Source organism: Pelodiscus sinensis, chromosome 19 (genome assembly GCF_049634645.1).
Source record: "Pelodiscus sinensis isolate JC-2024 chromosome 19, ASM4963464v1, whole genome shotgun sequence".
Taxonomy (NCBI): Eukaryota; Metazoa; Chordata; order Testudines; family Trionychidae; genus Pelodiscus; species Pelodiscus sinensis.
The window spans coordinates 13,161,865-13,184,485 of NC_134729.1; the positions used below are offsets into that span (position 1 = coordinate 13,161,865).

General features: G+C 64.4%; 1 protein-coding gene across 5 annotated transcripts in view; it reads right to left on the minus strand.

Moving 5' to 3' along the window:
* Positions 1–1,140: 1,140 nt before the first annotated feature.
* MAST1 (microtubule associated serine/threonine kinase 1) overlaps positions 1,141–22,621 on the minus strand; it is a 45,296-nt gene continuing 23,815 nt past the window's right edge. For 2 of the 5 annotated variants that reach the window (XM_075902399.1, XM_075902397.1), the window contains 18 exons: positions 20,824–20,956; positions 19,693–19,760; positions 18,280–18,365; positions 17,756–17,964; positions 15,927–16,065; positions 14,919–15,051; positions 11,521–11,686; positions 11,131–11,232; positions 10,116–10,238; positions 9,169–9,278; positions 8,839–9,002; positions 8,192–8,442; positions 7,677–7,880; positions 6,202–6,431; positions 5,713–5,835; positions 4,814–4,950; positions 4,453–4,643; positions 1,141–3,560 (listed from right to left, as the gene is read on the minus strand). In XM_075902399.1, the coding sequence (XP_075758514.1) occupies positions 2,437–3,560; positions 4,453–4,643; positions 4,814–4,950; positions 5,713–5,835; positions 6,202–6,431; positions 7,677–7,880; positions 8,192–8,442; positions 8,839–9,002; positions 9,169–9,278; positions 10,116–10,238; positions 11,131–11,232; positions 11,521–11,686; positions 14,919–15,051; positions 15,927–16,065; positions 17,756–17,964; positions 18,280–18,365; positions 19,693–19,760; positions 20,824–20,956 (3,693 nt within the window). In that variant the 3' untranslated portion in view covers positions 1,141–2,436. The remainder of the gene's footprint in view (positions 3,561–4,452; positions 4,644–4,813; positions 4,951–5,712; positions 5,836–6,201; positions 6,432–7,676; positions 7,881–8,191; positions 8,443–8,838; positions 9,003–9,168; positions 9,279–10,115; positions 10,239–11,130; positions 11,233–11,520; positions 11,687–14,918; positions 15,052–15,926; positions 16,066–17,755; positions 17,965–18,279; positions 18,366–19,692; positions 19,761–20,823; positions 20,957–22,621) is intronic. The other 3 variants (XM_075902401.1, XM_075902398.1, XM_075902402.1) reach the window with 2 other exon arrangements.

Below are 22,621 nucleotides of genomic sequence, written 5' to 3' on the forward strand. Positions count from 1 at the left end.
CCTGGTTTGGGGGCAGATGGGGGGCACCCCCATAAATCAGGGGAGACAATGGGGCTGGCTGCCTGCCCCCACTGTTGCACGGCAGGTGCTGAAGGGAGACGCGACCTCAGGGACCCATGCCCAATTCTGGCCCCTCTGCCCCACAGCTGGGTCATCCTGGGGCAGACAGAGCCCCCAGCTATGGTGGGCAGCAGGTACAGGGCTCCTGACAGAAGGCCCTTCACAGGAGTGTGGGGGTCACTGGGGATCTGCTTTGGGTCGTCTCAGATGGGGGGATTTCGGGGTGTAGTTAGGGTCACAGTGGAATTGTGGGGGGGCTGCCAGGTGGATCTGGAACGTCACAACTCAGGTGTCAAATGGGTCCCCCTGCGCCGCTTCAGTCCAACCCCCCCCCAGCTCCTGCTCAGCCCTGACCCAAAGGGCTGACGGGTCCGTGTCGCAGCGGAACCAGAACTGCCCTGTTCCGTGGGCCGGGGCAGAACCTGGGGTCACGCCACCATGATGCCGGGGGCCCGTTTCCCCCGGATCTGGCCCTGTGAGCATGGCCGTCTTGGCTGCCCGAACCAGCACCGCCGGGTGGGGTTCGGAGAGGGCCTGGTCCGGGGGGGGGGGTGCAGTGTAGCATCGGGAGGGGCTCAGAACTGCCCCCCCCACAATGTAATTAATGCTGTTGGGGGGGGCATCCCTCAATTTCACCCCTGCCGGCTGGGTCCCCCATGGCACCGCCCACCAGCCGAGTGCAGGGGCAGCCCTGAGCGGGGGGGGGGGGGCAAATGCTCAGGGGAGGGGGTGGAAGCCCCAGGAAAGGGGGAGGCCCATGTGGGGGGGCTCAATTGGGGTGCAGCTGTGGGTGATGGGGCCGCTAGGCCTCTTTCAAGTAGTTCCCCCACTCTGCATTGGGTGGGGGGAGGGGAGGGAGGCTGAGCCCCAGCTAATCACTGCAGCAAATGGAGGTGGGGGGGCACTTTTGGGATGACACGCCCCCCCCCCCCAGATGCTGCAGTAAAGGGGGTGTGGGTGCTCTCCCTGCTGATGCAGTGGGCTGTGAGGGGAGGCGAGAAAATCAACCTCCCCAAAAGCTGCAGCTGAATATGTAGCCAACCCCCCTTCCCCCCCCCAACACACCAAGCTGGGACTGTGCACTGTGCTGTACAGACTTTATTATTACATGAGCACATGGCTGCTTTCGCCTGTGTGAGGACAGGCAGAGCCTGCCTCTCCCCCCCACCCCCCCACCCCATGGCTCCAGGGGCAGGGACACATCACCCCCCAGCTGAGCCCCCCCACTGGTGGGGCCCTCTCATATACATGGGGGCTCTGGAGTGGGAATGCCCCCTCCCATAGCCAGAGTGAGTAGGGTTATAGCACCTTCTGGGGGGGGGGCATAAGGGATAAGTCCCCGCCCCCGTTCCCTCCTTGGGTATCATCCCCCCAAGCTTCATTCTCCTCTGCCTGCCCCACAGACTGGAGAGGGGCATGGGGACCCCAACCCATGAGACCCCCCCCAAGTGGGGGGGGCTGGCTCCCAGATGGAAAGGCGCCCCTCTGCTGGTTCCTCTGCAGAGGGGGGGGTGCACCTATCCACGGCATGCAGGGTCCATTAAGGCTGGACTGATGGCATGGGTGAGACAGAGATGCCCCCCCCCATGAGCTGTGTGAGGATCCTACAGCTGGGGCGTGCCTGGGCAGCTTTGCCATGGGGGTGAGGAGGCCTGAGCTGCTTGTGGGGCAGGGCATGGCCAGGCCCCACGGCTTGATCTGCGCTCGTGGCCGCACTGGGCATTTGCATAGCGAGAATGGTGCCCATGGGGAGATGCCCCCCCAGGGCACACAGTGGAGGGGGTTGGGTGGCATCAGCACTGGGGGAAGGGAGGGGGCGCAGGCATGGCCCTGCTGGGATGACGACATCCCCACGGCCCCCTTCATGACATCACACGAGCAGCCCTGGATCCATGACATCGCGCCGGCCTGCTCATGACATCACCAGCCACCTCGTGATGCTGCCGCTGCTGCGCAGTGACATCAGCAACCCTGCCCCCGGAATCTGCGGACCCATTAACCCTTCCCTGGCCAGGCTGGGGCCATGGCATGGAACTGGGGAGGGGGGAAGTCACAGTATTAAGCCCTCAGGGTGGGGCTGCGTATATATATTATATATAGATATGTATAGGTACTTTACACAGGACATGCCATTCACGGGCCGGGGGTCGCCAGGGCCCCCCTATGAACATGGAGCTTAGAGACTGCGGGATTGCTCGGTGCCCCCTCGCCCCCCCAGATGGAAGCAGCTGTGATGGGGGCGGGGCTTTGTGTAAGCTCCTTGCTCCCTCTCACTAAAAACCAGACAAGATTCCTTTTGGGGATCCTGTGACTCCCAAAATTCAGGGGTCCCCCCTGGCTCCCTGGTGGCCTCTATGCTGTGTATGCCCCCCCCTCTCAGTGCCCCACCCCGTTCTTCTCCACGGCCGCAGGGGGTGGGACTTGTGGGGCAGGGCCCCCTCCCGTCAGCAGCATCGCTTCCTGGGTCTTCCCCTCCACCAGGCCCTTCCTGGGGGGGGCCAGCCCATTCTTGGCACCCTCAGGGCCGGGGGCTTTGGGGGAGGGGGGCTTGGCTCGGGCTCCCAGCGAGGTGTGTTCCTCCACCACCTCCAGGATCAACTTCTCCTTGGGGGAGCCGGCCTGGTTCTGGGGGCGCTTGGGGGGCTGCTGGCTCTGTCCACCCTCAGCGCTCTCCTGGGGCTCCACCACCAGTGGCACTGGGCCATGTGGGGCCCCCTCCACCTCACCCCTCCTTCCCTGCTCGTGCTCCTGCACCGGGCTCAGGGCTTTGGCCGGGGGCCGGGCGGGGGTGGCGAAGGCTTCTTCCGTCTGAACCCCCTGGTGTCTCCTGCTGCCCCCCACTGGGTCGCGGGGGCTGCCGGCCCCCTCGGCACAAGCCGGGCCTTCCTTGGCGCTCATCTGGCCCCCGCCGGCCGTGCCCACCGCCTCCCCGGCTCCAAAGCTGAGGGCCGACTCCTGCCGGCCCAGCCGCCGGGCGGCCACCTGCCTGCCGGCCCCCTCGCCGGCCCCGGGGCTCTCGCCGTCCGACTCGGCCAGGCTCTGCAGGCCGGCCTCGGGGTGGAAGTCCTTGCGGTAGTCGGCGTGCGCCACCTCCAGGCTGTGCTTGCGCACGGCTCCTTTCTTCTCCGAGCCCAGGGGCGAGCCCAGCTTCTCGGCCGACTGCACCCGCTTGAGCAGGGGCGAGCGGGGCGGCTCGGCGCTCTTGGGTCGGGGCCGGCCCACGGGGGGCGAGGAGTGCAGCTTGGCGGGGAAGCTCTGCGTCGTGTGGGAGCTGCCCACCGTGTGGCCGGGCAGCGGGGGGGGCGAGGACTGGGTGGGCGAGGGGGTGTGGGCCAGGGGCGAGAGGGGGATGTTGCCGGCCGACTTGCAGCGGGCCGAGCGGTACTGGCGGTGCAGCTTGGGCGACAGGCCGTGCAGGGTGCTGGGCCGCATGTGGTGGGAGGAGGTGGCCGGGGAGTTGGGGGTGCTGGAGGCGGGGGAGCTGCTCTGGGACGAGGCGCCTGCGGAGAGAGGAAACCAGGAGGGGGATGGCTCAGACCCTGGGTCTCAGCGCCCAGAGGGGGGCAATCCAGGGGGCAGCCCCGTCACACAGAGCTTGGTCCCTCTCCATCCCAGAGGGTCCCTATGACACAGTCCCGTGTGCTGGGGGGGGGGGAGAGTCCTGGCACACAGAGGCCCACCTCTCCAGCTGGTCCTCTGTACCTCTGACCCCCCCAGGGCAAGTGCCCCCCGGACATACTTACTGTGTCAGCCTGCCCTAGATCAGAAGTGGGGCAAGCTCTACCTGCCCTCCCCTGCCCCATGGATGGACAGACAAGTGAGATGGGGCTGCCCCCCGATGGGTGGACGGATGGATGGACAGACAAGTGAGATGCGGCTGCCCAAATGATGGATGGACAGACAGACGGGTGCCCTCCCCCCAGTTCTCTTGGAGCACTAAGCTTACCCCATCTCTCTGATCTCTGGGGCTTTGAGCCTTTACCCCCCCACTACCCTCCTGGCATGGGGGTCCCAGGCCTGGGTGGAGGAGCTGCCCTTTGACAGACCCAGAGGCTTGGAGGGACATGGACGGGGCTGGGGCGCCACCTGGTGGAAGGAGCAGGCCCTGTGATGGGAGGACAGCCTAGACTGTAGGGGTCCCCCACCCCAAGCCCTGCCCACACCTGCCCCCCCAGCAGTGGGGTATAACCTGACTCACAGAGGTAGGAAGGTGGCTCTGAAGCCCCCCAACTCACCCACACGGTGCCCTTCTGCATGGGGGCCAGGAGTGGGGAAGAAACAGCGACACCCCCCCATGTCCCTGTGCCCCCCCCCGAGCTCCCAGTGAGGTGCCCTGGCCCTCAGGAATTCCCCCCCCGCCATGCCCCCAGGAGCTGTGCCCCATGCTCGTACCGAGGTAGGCGGAGTCGGGGGTGGTGCGCAGGCTCTGGGTGGGCGAGCGGGCGCTCAGGCTGTGGGTGGGCGAGCCGGGCAGGCTGTCGCTGGAGGAGAGCGAGCGGCTGAGCGAAGAGAGGCTGCGGCTGGTGTGCAGCAGGTTGGCCTGCTTGGTGATCTTCCGGAAGAGCGAGCTGCGCTTCTTGCTGCTGGGGGAGGGTCAGCGCTTGGGGGGGGCGAATCACCTGCCCCAGACCCCCTGCCTCATCCCCCCCCTGCACGCCCCCCGCCATGCACCCAGCACCCCCCACTTCCTGTCTGGCACCCCTTCCTCTCACCTCCCTCACAGCCCCCCCTCCTGCCCCAGCCCCAGCCCCACCTCTCCTGCCCCTCCTTGCTGGTGCTCCGCTTGTTCCTCCGCGCCATCTTGGACTTGTAGCTGCTCCTGCGGGCCGGCCCCACGCGGATGGACGTGTTCTCGAAGGGCGTCGTGGTCACCATCACCTTGTTCCCGCTCTGCCACGAGGGACGGGGCGGGTGAGGGGGGAGGAAACACCCCCCCATGCCCATGAGCCAACCCCCCCCCGCTGGCCAGGGCACCTGGGCACACAGCTGGGCTCCATGCGCCACCGTGGGGCAGGCGCTTGTATGAGGCCCCACGCCCCAGACACCATTCCCAGCATGCACTGCTCCTTATGCCCAGCATCCCCCCTCCCCAGACACCATTCCCAGCATGCACTGCTCCTCACTCCCAGCATCCCCCCTCCGCAGACACCATTCCCAGCATGCACTGCTCCTCACTCCCAGCATCCCCCCTCCCCAGACACCATTCCCAGCATGCACTGCTCCTCACTCCCAGCATCCCCCCTCCCCAGACACCATTCCCAGCATGCACTGCTCCTCACTTCCAGCATCCCCCCTCCACAGACACCATTCCCAGCCATTCCCAGCATGCACTGCTCCTCACTCCCAGCATCCCCCCTCCCCAGGCACCATTCCCAGCATGCACTGCTCCTCACTCCCAGCATCCCCCCTCCCCAGGCACCATTCCCAGCATGCACTGCTCCTCACTCCCAGCATCCCCCCTCCGCAGACACCATTCCCAGCATGCACTGCTCCTCACTCCCAGCATCCCCCCTCCCCAGACACCATTCCCAGCATGCACTGCTCCTCACTCCCAGCCCCCAGCCCTCCCCAGACACCGTTCCCAGCATGCACTGCTCCCTACCCCCAGCATGCCCAGCCCCCAGCCTCACCCCCCACTCCCCAGCCACTGACCTTCAGGATGAGCTCCACCACCTCAGTGTGCACCAGCCCGTGCACGGGCTCCCCGTTGACGTGGGTGATGAGGTCCCCGGCGCAGAGCCCCGCCTCGTGGGCTGGGCCCCCCTCCTCCACGTGCTGCCGGGCAGAGGGCAGGGTCAGGCTGGCCATGCTGCTTACCCACAATGCAACGCCCCAGCCAAGGGCCCAGGGCCCCTCCCAGCATGCAACACTCCGCCCAGGGTACAGAGCCTTTACCCACAATGCACCTCCCCTGCCCATCGCTGGTGCAAGGGCCGTATCCAGAATGCACCGGCCCCAGCCTTTCCCAGCATGCACTGCTCTGGCAGAAAGGTGTGAAATCCCTTACCCAGCATGCACTGCTCTGGCAGAAAGGTGTGAAATCCCTTACCCAGCATGCACTGCCCCCCATGGGGCACAGGACCCCACCCCCCACCCACACTGCCCCCCATGGGCACAGGCCCTCGCCCAGCCGGGCCGTACCCAGACGATGTGATGCACGCTGTAGACGTCGCTGTCGCCCATGTAGACGCGGATGGCGCGCAGCGTGAAGCCGTACTTCTTGCCGGAGCGCTGGATGGTGATGGGCGAGCGCAGGGCGGTGACGGCAGGCGAGTAGTCGCGGCTCGGGGAGGAGTCCCGCGAGGACGGGTTCGAGGACAGGGAGCGAGGCGACATCGGGCTGGCCAGGGGGGAGCCACCGTGCGGCTCCACTGCAGAGAGACGGTGCGTGAGCCCAGCACCATCCTCCCCGAGCACGCTCATCCCTGCTCTAACCACTAGATCCCACTTCCCTCCAAGAGCAGGGATAGAACCCAGGAGTCCTGCTCCCCCAGTGCACAGTACTGCTGGGAAGCGCTGCATGCTGCTCGCAGGGCGGGGGCAGAGAGGAGAAGGCTTCGGGTGCTCCCCTGCCCCCAGGTCCTAATTGGCCCTTTTGCCCACCCCTGGCTTAGAGGTATCAGTGTGGGGGTACTTGCAGGAATTATGATGGACAGGGTGGGGGCGGGGGTACCTGCGAGGATCATGACGGACAGGCCGGGGGCGGGGGTACCTGCGGGGATCATGACGGACAGGCCGGGGGCGGGGGTACCTGCGGGGATCATGATGGACAGGCCAGGGGTACCTGCGGGGATCATGACGGACAGGCCGGGGGTACCTGCGGGGATCATGACGGACAGGCCGGGGGCGGGGGTACCTGCGGGGATCATGACGGACAGGCCAGGGGTACCTGCGGGGATCATGACAGACAGGCCAGGGGTACCTGCGGGGATCATGACGGACAGGCCCGGGGGTGGGGGTACCTGCGGGGATCATGACGGACAGGCCGGGGGTACCTGCGGGGATCATGACAGACAGGCCAGGGGTACCTGCGGGGATCATGATAGACAGGCCAGGGGTACCTGCGGGGATCATGACAGACAGGCCGGGGGTGGGGGTACCTGCGGGGATCATGATAGACAGGCCAGGGGTACCTGCGGGGATCATGACGGACAGGCCAGGGGCGGGGGTACCTGCGGGGATCATGACAGACAGGCCAGGGGTGGGGGTACCTGCGGGGATCATGACAGACAGGCCAGGGGTACCTGCGGGGATCATGACGGACAGGCCGGGGGTGGGGGTACCTGCGGGGATCATGACAGACAGGCCAGGGGTACCTGCGGGGATCATGACGGACAGGCCGGGGGCGGGGGTACCTGCGGGGATCATGACGGACAGGCCAGGGGTGGGGGTACCTGCGGGGATCATGACAGACAGGCCAGGGGTACCTGCGGGGATCATGACGGACAGGCCGGGGGTGGGGGTACCTGCGGGGATCATGACGGACAGGCCGGGGGTGGGGGTACCTGCGGGGATCATGACAGACAGGCCAGGGGTACCTGCGGGGATCATGACGGACAGGCCGGGGGTGGGGGTACCTGCGGGGATCATGACGGACAGGCCGGGGGTGGGGGTACCTGCGGGGATCATGACGGACAGGGCGGTGGCGGAGGCAGATTTGATGACCTTGCCCCCGGCCCGGGCGCTGCGCCTCTCGCTCGCTGACTCCCCAGACAGCTGCTGGTGCCGGGCGCGCCGGAGCACCAGGTCGTTGGTGGCCTTGGGGGCCTGGGGGTCTGCATCCTTCGGGGCCTGGGTGTCAGCCCCTTTCTCCCTCTCACCTGTGGGAGAGAGCAGGGGTCTCAGCCGCAGGGCACAGCCCCTCCCTGGGGCCCAGGGGCAGGGCAGCCCATGGCTCTGCACCCAGAATGCACCTCTCTGCCCCCCCCCAGTTGTGTAGGGCTGGTACCCACAATGTGCTGCCTCTCCAGAGCTTTCCAGCCTGTTCCCCAGAATGCACCTTCCCCCACTCTGCCCGGCGAGGGGCCTTTACCCAGGGGGAGGAGAAATTGCCCAGGGGGGACGACACGCCGCACCCCACCCATCGCCTGGCTCCCGTCCCGGCTTGCCCCGAGTGCCAGGTCCTACCCACCGGCCTCCGTGTCTCCAGGGGCAGCAGGGTCCCTGGCTCCACCCGTGCCCCCCTCCTTGCCCTCAGCTCGGGGCACAGCTCTGGGGCCCCCATTCTCCCTGGCGGGGCCCCTGGCCTGGGGCTCGTCGTCGTCCTCCAGTGGCGTGGCGAAGCGGCTGGTGTCCATGAGCGCCGAGAAGCGGCGCCGGGCGCCCAGCGGGGGGCTCGACTCGCTTTCCGGGTAGGAGCACTCCGAGGCCGAGAGGCGCTTCCTGCAGCACAGACACGGGGCGGGTGGGTCAGGCCTCACAGCCCTCCGGAGAGACCCCCAGAGCCCTGGCTCCCAGCCCCTGCTCTAACCCATACACCACACTGCCCTCCTGGTGCCAGGAGAGACCTCTGGAGCCCTGGCTCCCAGCCCCTGCTCTAACCCTTACACCACACTGCCCTCCCAGTGCCAGGACTGGCCCAGCAGGAAACCCAGCCCAGAGGCTGTCTAGCCTCCTCCTGCCTCCTTTCCTCTTCCAGGAAGTTCCCCCACTCACAGCTCTGGGGCGCCCCTCCCTCAGCTCTGGGTGCCCCCCCCCACTCGCAGCTCTGGGGCACCCTCCTCCCCCCTCAGCTCTGGAGTGCCCCCCCTCTCAGCTCTGGGGCACCCCCCCACTCACAGCTCTGGGGAGCCGGTGCGCCAGCTCTTGTCCCGCAGGGTGAAGCTGCCCAGGCTGTCGCGTTTGCTCAGCTTCTCGTCTTTGTGTTTGCTGCTCTGGTCCCGCTTGGTGACGCCCGGGCCCTTGGGCTCGTGCTGGGAGAGGTGCTCCATGCTGCTGTACACCTGGGGGGCAGGGGCAGGGCAGTCACACACCCGACTCCAGCCCCACACGCTGCTCTCCCAGCCAAAGGGTTGCACCCACAGACACAGCACACGCATGCACTGAACCCCACCATGTATGGGGAGCCATGGCCCCGTGCCCCCAGCCCTCGGCGTTACGGGCCCCCACCTTGCTGAACCGGGGGGAGCAGGAGGAGAACTGCCGGATTTCCACAGGCTCATCCTCCGTCGTGTCATCCTCGTCATAGGAGTTGATGTGATGGTACCGGTCCGAGCGGGCTGGAAGGGGAAGGGAGATAGTAATAAACAGCCCCCCCGGGCTCCACCCCAGAGCTGGCTGCATCTCAGAGCTGGGCACAGGAGCTGTGATCCTGCCGTTCATTCCCAGCGCTCCAGCGGCCCCATGGTGCAATGAATTTGCTGGCTGTCAGCAGGCCGGGCACCCATGGCACAGATCAGCCCCCACTGGCATTAATGGCCCCCCTCGCCACCCCACAGGGATTGAACAGGCCAGAGAGACCGAGGTCCCTTCTGCCCCCACCACAGAGCTGGCTTGGAAGAGAACCCCAGCCCCAAACGTCCCTTCAGATAAATGGGATGCAAAGTCCCCTGGTGGCAGCCTGAAACCCCCCTGCCTTGCCAGAACCAGGAGTCCCTGCGGCTCCCAGCCCTAACCACTAGACCCCAGTCCCCTCCCAGAGTTGTGATAGAACCTATGTGTCCTAGCTCCCAGCCTCCCCCCCCCCAGCTCTAGCCACTAGACCCCACTCCCCTCCCAGAGCTTAGGATAGAACCTATGTGTCCTAGCTCCCAGCCTCCCCCCCAGCCCTAACCACTGGACCCCACTCCCCTCTGAGTTGTGATAGAACCCATGTGTCCTAGCTCCCAGCCTCCCCCCCCAGCTCTAACCACTAGACCCCACTCCCCTCCCAGAGCTTGGGATAGAACCCAGGAGTCCTGCCTCCCAGCCCCCCTCTAACCACTAGACGCTCCTCCCCTGCACCAGGGTAAGCCCTGCGCGCCCTAGTCTCTGCTGCCCGTTGCCTGGCCACAGAGGGCTGCCAGGGCAGTGCCCATGGCAGGAGGGAGTGGGGGGGTCCCAGGGGTGGCACTTGCTGTCAAAGTAGCTGGTGTCCTCCTCCGATTCCAGGTGGGGGATGAACTCGGCCTTCTGACGCAGCAGCCCCGCCCAGTCGAGCCCCTTGAAGAAGTTGTGCTGCTTCACCTCGAAGGCGCCCCCTGCAGAGACCGAGCCCGTCAGGGGCAGCGCCGGCTGGCAGGCACCAGCGCGGCTCCCACGGCCGAGGGCTGCCGGCGAGGGGTGGGCACCCGGACGCGGGAGTCGGGGGAGAGGCTCTGGAGTCAGGAGGCTCTGGGGAGGCTAACGCCGTGTCCTCCCAGGCTGGGAAGGAGCCCATCCGAATGGCCCCCACTCGCACCGGGGCGACACGGCTCTCAAGCTGGGTGATGTGACGGCGCCTGTCTGGCAAGAAACTCCCCCGCAGAACAGGCTGGATCCCCCTGCTCCGGCACCCTGGGACCTCCCTGGTCCAGAACCCTTGGACCTGACTGGTCCCGGAGGAGGGATTTTGCAGGACCAGGGGAGGTCATTTTGGGGCCCCCTGTTGCTGACCCCACCTCCTGGCCTGCCCCCCCGCTTCCTGGCTCCCCTGGCAGCTCAGCGGAGTCATCTGCTAGCTCCTGCCCCCCAACCCCTGCAGCCCAGCTGAGCCCTGCTCTTGGCTTCCCCCCAAGCCCAACTGGGCTGTGCATTGCACCCCCCCGGCGTCAGGCTCCCCCCACCCCGGCAGCGCGCTGGGACTCTCTGATCCGGGGTGCAGCCTGCCGCTGGGGCTGGCGCCAGGGCACAGCCTGGAGTCCCCCGATGGGCCCGATCCCGCCTGGCCAGCAAGACACCGGCCTGCCAGGCAGCTGCGCGGGGGCCCTGCTGAGCAGCCGAGATGGCGGGGGAGGCTTTGGCCGGGGGACCCCAGCCCGAGCCCTAGGACCGGGTTGGGGGCCCGAGAGCGTGAAGGGCAGAACTGGGCGTGGGTCAGGCTGGGGGCTCCGATGGAAGGGGCATGAGGCGGGGGCTGCGCTGGATGGGCGTGGGGGGGTGGGCGGGTCGTACCAGCGCCCAGGCGGACGAGTGGGTCGGTCTGCAGCAGGCAGGACACCAGGCTCTGGGCATCGGCCGGCAGGGCCTCCTCACCGTCCGGCCACAGGATCTCGTCTGAGAGCGGGGAGACGGGCGGGGTCAGCTGGGCCCCAACTCGCCCCCCCACTCGGCTCCAACCCCAGCTTTCCCCCCACTCGGCCCCACCCCCACTCGGCCCCACCCTCCCCCCACTCGGCTCCACCCCCAGCTTTCCCCCCACTCGGCCCCACCCCCACCCCACTCAGCTCCACCCTCACCCTTCCCCCCACTAATCCCCACCTCTTCCCCCCAAATTTACACTGACCCCTCCGTGAACCTGCCCTCAGGTTGGGCTCCGAGGGTGCCTGCCCCGCCCCCACCTACCGCTGATGACCTGTCCGAAGAGCTCCTCCGGGGTGTCTCCGAAGAAGGGCACGCAGCCCACCAGGAACTCGTACAGGATGATGCCCATGGCCCACCAGTCCACTGGCTTCCCGTAGCCCTGGCGCAGGATCACCTCGGGCGCGATGTACTCGGGCGTCCCGCACACCTGCCGGGGCGCCTGTTAGCCTGGCACGGCCCGAGCCCTGGCCAGTGCCCCCAGCCCCCGCTGAGCTCCCATCAGCCCCGGCTAGTGCCCAGCCCCCGCTGACCTCCCATCAGCCCCGGCTAGTGCCCAGCCCCCCCGAACCTCCCATCAGCCCCGGCTAGTGCCCAGCCCCCCCGAACCTCCCATCAGCCCCGGCTAGTGCCCAGCCCCCCCGAACCTCCCATCAGCCCCGGCTAGTGCCCAGCCCCCCCGAACCTCCCATCAGCCCCGGCTAGTGCCCAGCCCCCCCGAACCTCCCATCAGCCCCGGCTAGTGCCCAGCCCCCCGAACCTCCCATCAGCCCCGGCTAGTGCCCAGCCCCCCCGAACCTCCCATCAGCCCCGGCTAGTGCCCAGCCCCCCCGAACCTCCCATCAGCCCCGGCTAGTGCCCAGCCCCCCCGGACCTCCCATCAGCCCCGGCTAGTGCCCAGCCCCCCCAACCTCCCATCGGCCCCGGCTAGTGCCCAGCCCCCCCGGACCTCCCATCAGCCCCGGCTAGTGCCCAGCCCCCCCCGAACCTCCCATCAGCCCCGGCTAGTGCCCAGCCCCCCCCGAACCTCCCATCAGCCCCGGCTAGTGCCCAGCCCCCCCCGAACCTCCCATCAGCCCCGGCTAGTGCCCAGCCCCCCCGAACCTCCCGTCAGCCCCGGCTAGTGCCCAGCCCCCCCGAACCTCCCGTCAGCCCCGGCTAGTGCCCAGCCCCCCCGAACCTCCCATCAGCCCCGGCTAGTGCCCAGCCCCCCCGAACCTCCCATCAGCCCCGGCTAGTGCCCAGCCCCCCCGAACCTCCCATCAGCCCCGGCTAGTGCCCAGCCCCCCCGAACCTCCCGTCAGCCCCGGCTAGTGCCCAGCCCCCCCGAACCTCCCATCAGCCCCGGCTAGTGCCCAGCCCCCCCCGAACCTCCCATCAGCCCCGGCTAGTGCCCAGCCCCCCCCGAACCTCCCATCAGCCCCGGCTAGTGCCCAGCCCCCCCGAACCTCCCATCAGCCCCGGCTAGTGCCCAGCCCCCCCGAACCTCCCATCAGCCCCGGCTAGTGCCCCGCCCCCCCGAACCTCCCATCAGCCCCGGCTAGTGCCCAGCCCCCCCGAACCTCCCGTCAGCCCCGGCTAGTGCCCAGCCCCCCCGAACCTCCCGTCAGCCCCGGCTAGTGCCCAGCCCCCCCGAACCTCCCATCAGCCCCGGCTAGTGCCCAGCCCCCCCGAACCTCCCATCAGCCCCGGCTAGTGCCCAGCCCCCCCGAACCTCCCATCAGCCCCGGCTAGTGCCCAGCCCCCCCGAACCTCCCGTCAGCCCCGGCTAGTGCCCAGCCCCCCCGAACCTCCCATCAGCCCCGGCTAGTGCCCAGCCCCCCCGAACCTCCCGTCAGCCCCGGCTAGTGCCCAGCCCCCCGAACCTCCCGTCAGCCCCGGCTAGTGCCCAGCCCCCCCGAACCTCCCATCAGCCCCGGCTAGTGCCCAGCCCCCCCAGACCTCCCATCAGCCCCGGCTAGTGCCCAGCCCCCCCCGAACCTCCCATCAGCCCCGGCTAGTGCCCAGCCCCCCCGAACCTCCCATCAGCCCCGGCTAGTGCCCAGCCCCCCCCGAACCTCCCATCAGCCCCGGCTAGTGCCCCGCCCCCCCGAACCTCCCGTCAGCCCCGGCTAGTGCCCAGCCCCCCCCGAACCTCCCGTCAGCCCCGGCTAGTGCCCAGCCCCCCCGAACCTCCCGTCAGCCCCGGCTAGTGCCCCGCCCCCCCGAACCTCCCGTCAGCCCCGGCTAGTGCCCAGCCCCCCCCGAACCTCCCGTCAGCCCCGGCTAGTGCCCAGCCCCCCCCGAACCTCCCGTCAGCCCCGGCTAGTGCCCAGCCCCCCCGAACCTCCCGTCAGCCCCGGCTAGTGCCCAGCCCCCCCCGAACCTCCCATCAGCCCCGGCTAGTGCCCAGCCCCCCCCGAACCTCCCGTCAGCCCCGGCTAGTGCCCAGCCCCCCCCGAACCTCCCGTCAGCCCCGGCTAGTGCCCAGCCCCCCCGAACCTCCCGTCAGCCCCGGCTAGTGCCCAGCCCCCCCGAACCTCCCATCAGCCCCGTCTAGTGCCCAGCCCCCCCCGAACCTCCCATCAGCCCCGGCTAGTGCCCAGCCCCCCCGAACCTCCCATCAGCCCCGGCTAGTGCCCAGCCCCCCCGAACCTCCCATTAGCCCCGGCTAGTGCCCAGCCCCCCCGAACCTCCCATCAGCCCCGGCTAGTGCCCAGCCCCCCCGAACCTCCCGTCAGCCCCGGCTAGTGCCCAGCCCCCCCGAACCTCCCATCAGCCCCGGCTAGTGCCCCGCCCCCCCGAACCTCCCATCAGCCCCGGCTAGTGCCCAGCCCCCCCGAACCTCCCATCAGCCCCGGCTAGTGCCCAGCCCCCCCGAACCTCCCATCAGCCCCGGCTAGTGCCCAGCCCCCCCGAACCTCCCATCAGCCCCGGCTAGTGCCCAGCCCCCCCGAACCTCCCATCAGCCCCGGCTAGTGCCCAGCCCCCCCGAACCTCCCATCAGCCCCGGCTAGTGCCCAGCCCCCCCGAACCTCCCATCAGCCCCGGCTAGTGCCCAGCCCCCCCGAACCTCCCATCAGCCCCGGCTAGTGCCCAGCCCCCCCGAACCTCCCATCAGCCCCGGCTAGTGCCCCGCCCCCCCGAACCTCCCATCAGCCCCGGCTAGTGCCCAGCCCCCCCGAACCTCCCATCAGCCCCGGCTAGTGCCCAGCCCCCCCGGACCTCCCATCAGCCCCGGCTAGTGCCCAGCCCCCCGAACCTCCCATCAGCCCCGGCTAGTGCCCAGCCCCCCCGAACCTCCCATCAGCCCCGGCTAGTGCCCAGCCCCCCCGGACCTCCCATCAGCCCCGGCTAGTGCCCAGCCCCCCGAACCTCCCATCAGCCCCGGCTAGTGCCCAGCCCCCCCGGACCTCCCATCAGCCCCGGCTAGTGCCCAGCCCCCCCGAACCTCCCATCAGCCCCGGCTAGTGCCCAGCCCCCGCTGAGCTCCCATCAGCCCCGGCTAGTGCCCAGCCCCCCCGAACCTCCCATCAGCCCCGGCTAGTGCCCAGCCCCCCCGAACCTCCCATCAGCCCCGGCTAGTGCTTATCCCCTGCCTGAGCCCCCCTTCAAGGGCCCTGGGAGCCCTGTCAATTGCAGCCCATCCCCCGTGGCCCTCATTCCCCACCCTGTGGCCCCACCTGCTTGTCCAGGAACTCGCGAGCGTCCTTCTCGATGTGGCCCTCGTACAGGTTGGTCGTGAGGCTCATCAGCCCCATCTTGGAGAGGCCGAAGTCCGTCAGCTTGATGTGCCCCATGGAGGTGATGAGCAGGCTGGGGGGACAGCGACAGGGAGCCCCTGAGAGGATGCTGAGGCCCCCACCTCCTCCTGGCCCCAGATCGCTCTATCGCATGGCCCAGCCCCATACTTAAGGGGGGCCCTGATGGGGCTGAGGGAGGAGAATGAATGAGCAATGGAAGGAGCTGCCTCTTTTGGGGAACAGAATTTGGGAGTCCAGCCCCCCTCCCATTCTAACCACTAAGCATCACTCCCCTCCTGGAGCTGGGAATAAAACCCAGGCTCCCAGCTCCCCTGTGACGTAGCAGGGACGCCGTGCGCTCTGGGGTCCGCTCTGGTAGGGCAGTCACTGGTTGCTGTGGGTGACCCCTACTGGCCGGTGTCTGTAAGCACAGCCCAGCGGGGGTCGCCCCAAGCAGGCGCCCGTAGGCAATGGCCAGGGGACGGGGTGGGGCTACCTGGGGGGACGAGGGTCTGTGGCGTGGAGAAGGGGCAGTCTGGGCTGGGCAAACATGAAGAGAACAGACTGAGCCGAGTACTGGGGGTTCAGGGGCCTGTGTCCCCCTGCCCCAAGGGGTCTGAGGCTGCCTGCCCCTCACTCCTGTGTCCACATTGCGCCTGTGCTGTGCTGTGCTGTGTCGTGTCTCTGAGAAGCAATAAACCCTCCATATTCTACTGGCTGGCGGAGTCACATCTTGCTGCAGAGGAGGTGCAGGGTTGGGGAGCTCCCCAATGCGCCGTCACATCCCCCCAGCCCCGGCTCTATCCACTAGGCCCCACTCCCCTCCCAGAGCTGAGAATAGAACCCGGGACTCCCGGCCCCTCCCACTCTAACCACTAGGACCCCTTCCCCTCCCAGAGCTGGGCAGAGGAGCCCAGCGTCCTGCTCCCCACCCCGCTGGCTCCGTACTTGTCGGGTTTGAGGTCGCGGTGGACAATCCCGTAGTTGTGCAGATACTCCAGCGCCAGCACGGTCTCGGCGAAGTACATCCGTGCCAACTCCACGGGCAGGGCCCCGATGTTCTTCAGCAGCGTGGCGCAGTCCCCACCTGCCGGGGGAGCCAGGGAGACCCCCCCATTCTCAAACCCACAGGGAGATGCACTGCACCCCCGACCCTCGCTTGGAGTCTGAGCGTTCAGCCCCAACACCCTCAGCCGAGTAACGCCCCGGGGAGCTGCGGGTGTTCTGCCTTTTGCCCAGCAGAGGGTGCTGTGGTGCTAGGACAGAGGGAAGAGAAAAAGCCGCCCTCTTCCCAGGCAGCTGGGGGTCAGACAGGGGCTCAGCAGGGCTGGTGGGGAGGACAGGCTGAATGGGAGTGGAGATGCAGGGCCAGCTGGGGGAGTCTGAGTGCGGGTGGAGGGACCCATGTGCCTGACTGCCGGGGAGAAGTTCCCCGACAATCTCTCCCTGCCCCCACCCCACCCCCCAAAAATCCCTGTTCCATACTTTTCCCAACAACCAGCATTGTGCGGCCATGCAGGAGAAATTCCAGTGCCGCACAGCTAATTAGCAGAGCAGCCCCCCCCCCCCCACTAGGTTTGTGTTTCTCCTGCTGGTGGTGCACATTCACACATGCCTTGGTGCACATAAAAATTATTCTGCACATGGTGGTAAAAGATCAGAGAGAAGGACCCTGCAAGTTCACACTCAGGCTCCTTCCCAGCAGTTACTTCTCTCTCTGTCTGCTCCTCCACTACCCGGACTCCCCCCAGCCTTTGCCCAGCTTCTGGAGGCGGAAGGACATCTGGTTCAAACATAGAACCGGATTCTGTACCAATAGGCCTAACTAAGGAAGCTATTTGCCGAAAAACGTTTCTTGAACGGCCTCTTGTCACAGACACACTCGCTCGCTAGTAGGTATTTGAAATTAACGGCCAAAATAATTGAAAGTGTGGGATTCGTTTGTTATTTTGACAAATGAAATAGGCTGGATTTTAAATAGCGTGTACAGAATTGTTCGCTTCTCGGCGCAGGATTCCCCCAGGAGTAGCTAAAACAGCCTCTGCCACAACAGACATCACCCCTGCATGCCACGTCTTGCCAGCACATCGCCTCATCGCAATACAGCTCCAGCCTGTCGAAATGCAACGCTGCCCTTCCCTAGACCACCTGCTGTGTCACGCCCCAGGGTCACCCCATCCCATCCCTCCGTGCACGACCCGACCTCCCCACATGACAATTCAGCATCAGCACGACAACTCAGCTGCCGTGGCCGGCCATCACCCCGCTGTGCCGCAGCTCTTCCTGCCCTGCCCCCCCACCCTACCACGCCCCTCCACCCACCTCCTGCCTTGTGGCTATGCAGAAGGGGCATGTCACAACACAGTGCTGCTGAGTTATAACACAACACACTGGTGGGAAGTCCTGCCACATCACAACACAACACCATCATGTTGTTACAGGACACGCTGCTCCCACCATGGTGCTGGATGGGCAGCGGAGCCAGTTTCAGGGCCATCGTCAATGTCCCTGCCCAATGAGGGCCCAGCCCTGGGGGTGCCTGTCCCACACCTGGCCCCAGGTTGCCCATCTCCTGGCTCCAGGGGCACCCATCCTGCCCCCGGGCACGCCCATCCCCCACCCCTGGGCACGCCCATCCCTTGCCCCCAGGTATGCCCATCCCCTGGCTCCAGGCACACCCATCCCACCCTGCCCCTTGGCACGCCCATCCCACCCTGCCCCTTGGCACGCCCAGCCCCCACCCCAAGCACGCCCAGCCTTGGCTATGCCCACCGTACCTTCCACATACTCCATGACCATGCAGAGGTGGCGCTTGGTCTCGAAGGAGCAGAACATGCTGACGACGAAGGGGTTCTCGGCGAAGGTGAGGATGTCGCGCTCCACGAAGGCCTGCTGGATCTGGTTCCGCAGGATCAGGTTCTGCTTGTTGATCCTCTTCATGGCGAAGCGCTGCCGGGTCTCCTTGTGCCGCACCAAGTACACGGCCCTGGAACAGCGCAGCGCTCGGCTCCAGTCTGCACCCCCGGCTCTCACCGCTCCCTTCCGGGGGGGCCAGAACCCAGGCTGACTCCCAGCCCCCTCTAACCACTCAGCGTCACTGCTGCCTCCGAGTTGGGATAGAACCAGGAGTCCAGTGCTCTCTCCCCGCCCCCAGGGGCAGGTTGGGGGTGCTCTCTTCCAGGGGGCTGTGAGGGGAGGAGCCAGATCTCTCAGGTCTTCCCTCACCTCCAAAGGGGGCAGGCCCCGGCCGCTGGAGGGGCCCCAGGCTAGAGTTCACCTCCCTCCCCCAACACTCTCTCACCCATAGGCCCCATTGCTAATGAGTTTGATGGTTTCAAAGTCCCCTTCTCCTGGCGGTTTCTTGTGTTTCAGGGCGGCTCCTCGGCCCTGGAATAAATTACATACATCACTGAGGGTGGGGGTGGGAAAAGGGGAGCCCGCAACCCCAGATTCCCGCCACGTCAGCCCTTGGAGCCCACCAGCTCCCTGCTCTAACCACTGGACCTCTCTCCCTTGCAAAGTACTAGGTGCCTGGCATTCCCATGATGGGCTACCGTCAGCCAGGCCAGCCTCGGCTCAGGACGGGTATGTGTGTGTGTGCGGAGGTTGTGTTTGTACATGTTGCTGTGAGGCTGGGGGTCCCTGGTGGAGTGGGTCTATGGGGAGAGTTGTTTCTGGGGTTGTGTATCTGGGGTGCTTGTGTTATTCCCCAGGTTGTCTCTCTCTGTGGGGGGTGACGGGAGGAGACTGTTATGATCCAGGTATTGTGTCTCTCTGAAGGAGGTGGCTCTGCAGGGTGTGTGTCTGGAGTGGGTTGTGTTGTTCCTGGGGTTGAGTGTGTGTGTCTCTGCATGGGAGGATGTTATTTATCAGTCTGCGTCTTTCCGGGGTGTGTGTCTGCAGGCTGTGTTTGTGTGTTGTTTCCTTCTGGGGCCGAGCTATATGTGTCTGAGGGGACTGATTCTGGAGCTGTGTGTCTCAGCAAGTGTTGTTCGGGAGGGTGGGGTGTCGTTCCTCTGGAGCTATGTGATGGCAGGGAGTGTGTGTGTTTCCAGGACAGGCCGTGAGGGGGATTTCTGGGGTTGTCTCTCTCTAGCTGTGTGTGACTGTGGTGCAGGCTGGCCTGTGTGTGTGTCTGGGTTGCACCGTGTCGTTGTGAGGGTTGGTTCAGAGGGGGTGTGACAGGGAGGGGGGGGGTCTCTTGGATGAGTTGTATGTGCTGTTTCCGGGGTTGTCTGTCTGTGTGTGTCTCTCTGGGATGAGTTGGGCATGTTGGTCTGGGGCTGTGTCTCTCTAGGTGTGTGTGACTGTTGCATGCCAGTCTGAGTGTGTTTCTCTATAAGCAAGTCTGGGTGTTGTGTGACTGTGTGGGAGTGTGGCTGTATTGCCGCTGTAGTGTGTCGGTACCTTGGGGGGGGGGAGCATTTGGGCATCAACAGAATGCCCCAGGTGGGGCCAGACGTACCTACCCAAGCTCTTTGCCATGCTACCCCCCCCCCCCCGCCCCCCAGTGCCACCTGGGCGGTTCGGGCACACAGCAGGGCTGCTCCAGTCCCCTCTAGTAGGGGGCAGTAGCACAGCAAGTCTCCCACATGACTGTGGCCCCATCCGTTCAGATGCGGAGCTGTGGGGCACCAGGCCCCGCCCTGCTACACTGCCCTCCCCACATGGCTCCTGATGGTGTGTGCTGTCTGCGGCCCGGGCGGGAAGTTACCTCCATGAACTCGTCTGTCTCGGGCGTGTTGGATCCCCCGCTGTCGTGTTCCTCCAGATGCACCATGTCTGGGGAGGAAACATGGGCTGAGGAGAGGGGCCACGGGAGCCCAAGGGAACAAGACTGGCACCCACGGAAGTGCAGGAAGAACGACTTGTGTGGCCACATGCATGCACAGCCGTGGGCCTCCGTCCACACCCAGTCACAGAGAGAGGCTGGCACGTGCATGCGTGTGCATGCTAACATATATACAGTCACAGGCGTACGGGCACACCCCCAAACACATGCACGCAGTCACACAGGCATGCGACACACAGCTGCAAACACACAGCATGCATACACATGCGGACATGCATATGCATGTGGACATAAAGGTGCCAAGGCACGGAGGCATGCAGACTGACAGTCACACCCATGTGAATTCAAATACACGTGCATTCACAGAAATGCAAGCCCAGATGCATGCCTGCTAACGGCATATACACGCCCACATGCCATCACACCCACATACATGCAATCACATGTGCAGTCACACACCTCCAGGCAATCTTAGACACATGATGGCTAACACATGTTGCATATACCACACATGTGCTAATACAGTCATACACATGCAGTAACATCACAAATGCACGCTAATACATGCAGTCAACACACACACATGTGCATGCTAACACACGTGTAGTTACACACCAATGTGCAACACACACCTCTGCATGCTAACGCAGTCATATGCACATGTGCAGTAATCCCCACATTTGCACGTTAACACACAGTCATCCCCACATGCAGTAACACCACATGCACACTGGCACACATGCAATCACACACCCACATGCAATCTTACACACATGTATGCTAACACACACAGACACACACATGCAATAACACCCACATGTGCATGTTAATGCATATGCCCCTGTGCAATAACACACACACACGGAGGTGCAAGCTACCATGTGTGCAGTCACACACTCGCCTGCGATCACAGACGCACACGTGCTAAGGCGCACATGCCCCCCGCATACATCACCCCTACGTGGGCCATGCAAACACACCAGCAGTCAGAGCCCCCCAAGCCGGCTAGCACAGGCCTGGCAGCTGTGGGCACTGGTCCCCTGCCAAGGTTACCTGTGAAGGGGTCGCGGGTGAGCCCCAGCTGGCAGATGATGTACCGGGGAATATCCGTCTTCACCAGGTGTCCCTCTTTGGCGTGATCCTCGGCTGCCTCCAGCAGGTGGTAAAACTCCTCCGGGTTAAATTCCTGTGAGATGCCGGCAGCCCTGTCAGTAGCAGGCAGGTGGGGGGACCCCATGCCCACAGGGGACACACCCCAAGGCATCCCTTGTGTCTGAGACAGGAGACGGACATGGGGGAGGGGCAAATATGCCTGCAAGGGGGGGAGGCGCTTAGTAGGGCATCTTGGGTTGGTGAGCAGGGGGGGTCAAGGCACAGCAGAGACTGCCCAGTAGGGGGCATCGTGGGCAGGATGCCAGTGTTGGCATCAATCTGAGCTGTGTGTGCGCATCAGGCATTTCTGTGTGTGTATCAGCAAGTGGAGGGAGGGTCAGGCCATTATTAAGGGCCTAAGAGCAAACTATTCCACTGCCTAGGAAAGATAGGAAGTCTGGCAAGAAGCCGCCTTGGCTTAACCAGGAGATCTTACATGATCTAAAAATCTTATAAAAAGTCGTATAAAATGTGGACACTAGTTCCAGTTACAAAGGATGAACATAAGCAAGTCGCACAAGTAGGCAGGGGCAAGATTAGAAAGGCAAAGGCACAAAACGAGCTCAATCTAGCAAGAGACATAAAGAGCAACAAGATGACATTCTACAAATATATTAGAAGCAAGAGGAAGACCAAGGACAGGGGAAGCCCATTGCTCAATGAAGAAGGAAAAACAATAAGGCTACGTCTAGACTGGCATGATTTTCCAGAAATGCTTTTAACGGAAAAGTTTTTCCATTAAAAGCATTTTTGGAAAAGCGCGTCTAGATTGGCATGGACGCTTTTCCGCAAAAGCACTTTTTGCAGAAAAGCGTCCGTGCCAATCTAGACACGCTTTTCTGCAAAAAAGCCCCAATCGCCATTTTCGCGATGGGGGCTTTTTTGCGGAAAACAAATCTGAGCTGTCTACACTGGCCCTTTTGCGCAAAAGCTTTGCGCAAAAGGACTTTTGCCTGAACGGAAGCAGCATAGTATTTCCTCAAGAAGCAGTGATTTCTTACAGTAGGAAGTCAGTGCTTTTGCGGAAATTCAAGCGGCCAGTATAGACAGCTGGCAAGTTTTTCCGGAAAAGCGGCTGATTTTCTGGAAAAACTGGCAAGTCTAGACACAGCCTAACAGAAAATGTAGAAATGGCAAAGGTGCTTAACGACTTCTTTGTTTCGGTTTTCACCAAGAAGACTGATGGTGACAGGATGCCTAACATAGTGAATGCTAGTGTAAAGGGAGTACGTTTAGAAGTTAAAATAGGAAAAGAACAAGTTAAAAATTACTTAGAAGTTAGATGCCTGCAAGTCACCAGGGCCTGATGAAATGCATCCTAGAATACTCAAGGAGCTGATAGAGGAGGTATCTGAGCCTTTAGCTGTCATCTTTGAAAGTCACGGAAGTCAGGAGAGATTTCAGAAGACTGGAAAAGGGCAAATCTAGTGCCCATCTATAAAAAGGGGAATAAGAACAACCCAGAAAACTACAGACCAGTCAGTTTAACTTCTGTGCCAGGAAAGATAATGGAACAAGAAATTAAGGAATTCTTCTGCACACAACTGGAAGAAAATAAGGTGATAGATAACAGCCAGAATGGATTTATAAAGAACAAATCATGTCAAACGAATCTGATAGCTTTCTTTGATAGGCTAACAAGTCTTGTGAATAAAGGAGAAGCTGTGGACGTGGTACACCTAGACTTTAGTAAGGCATT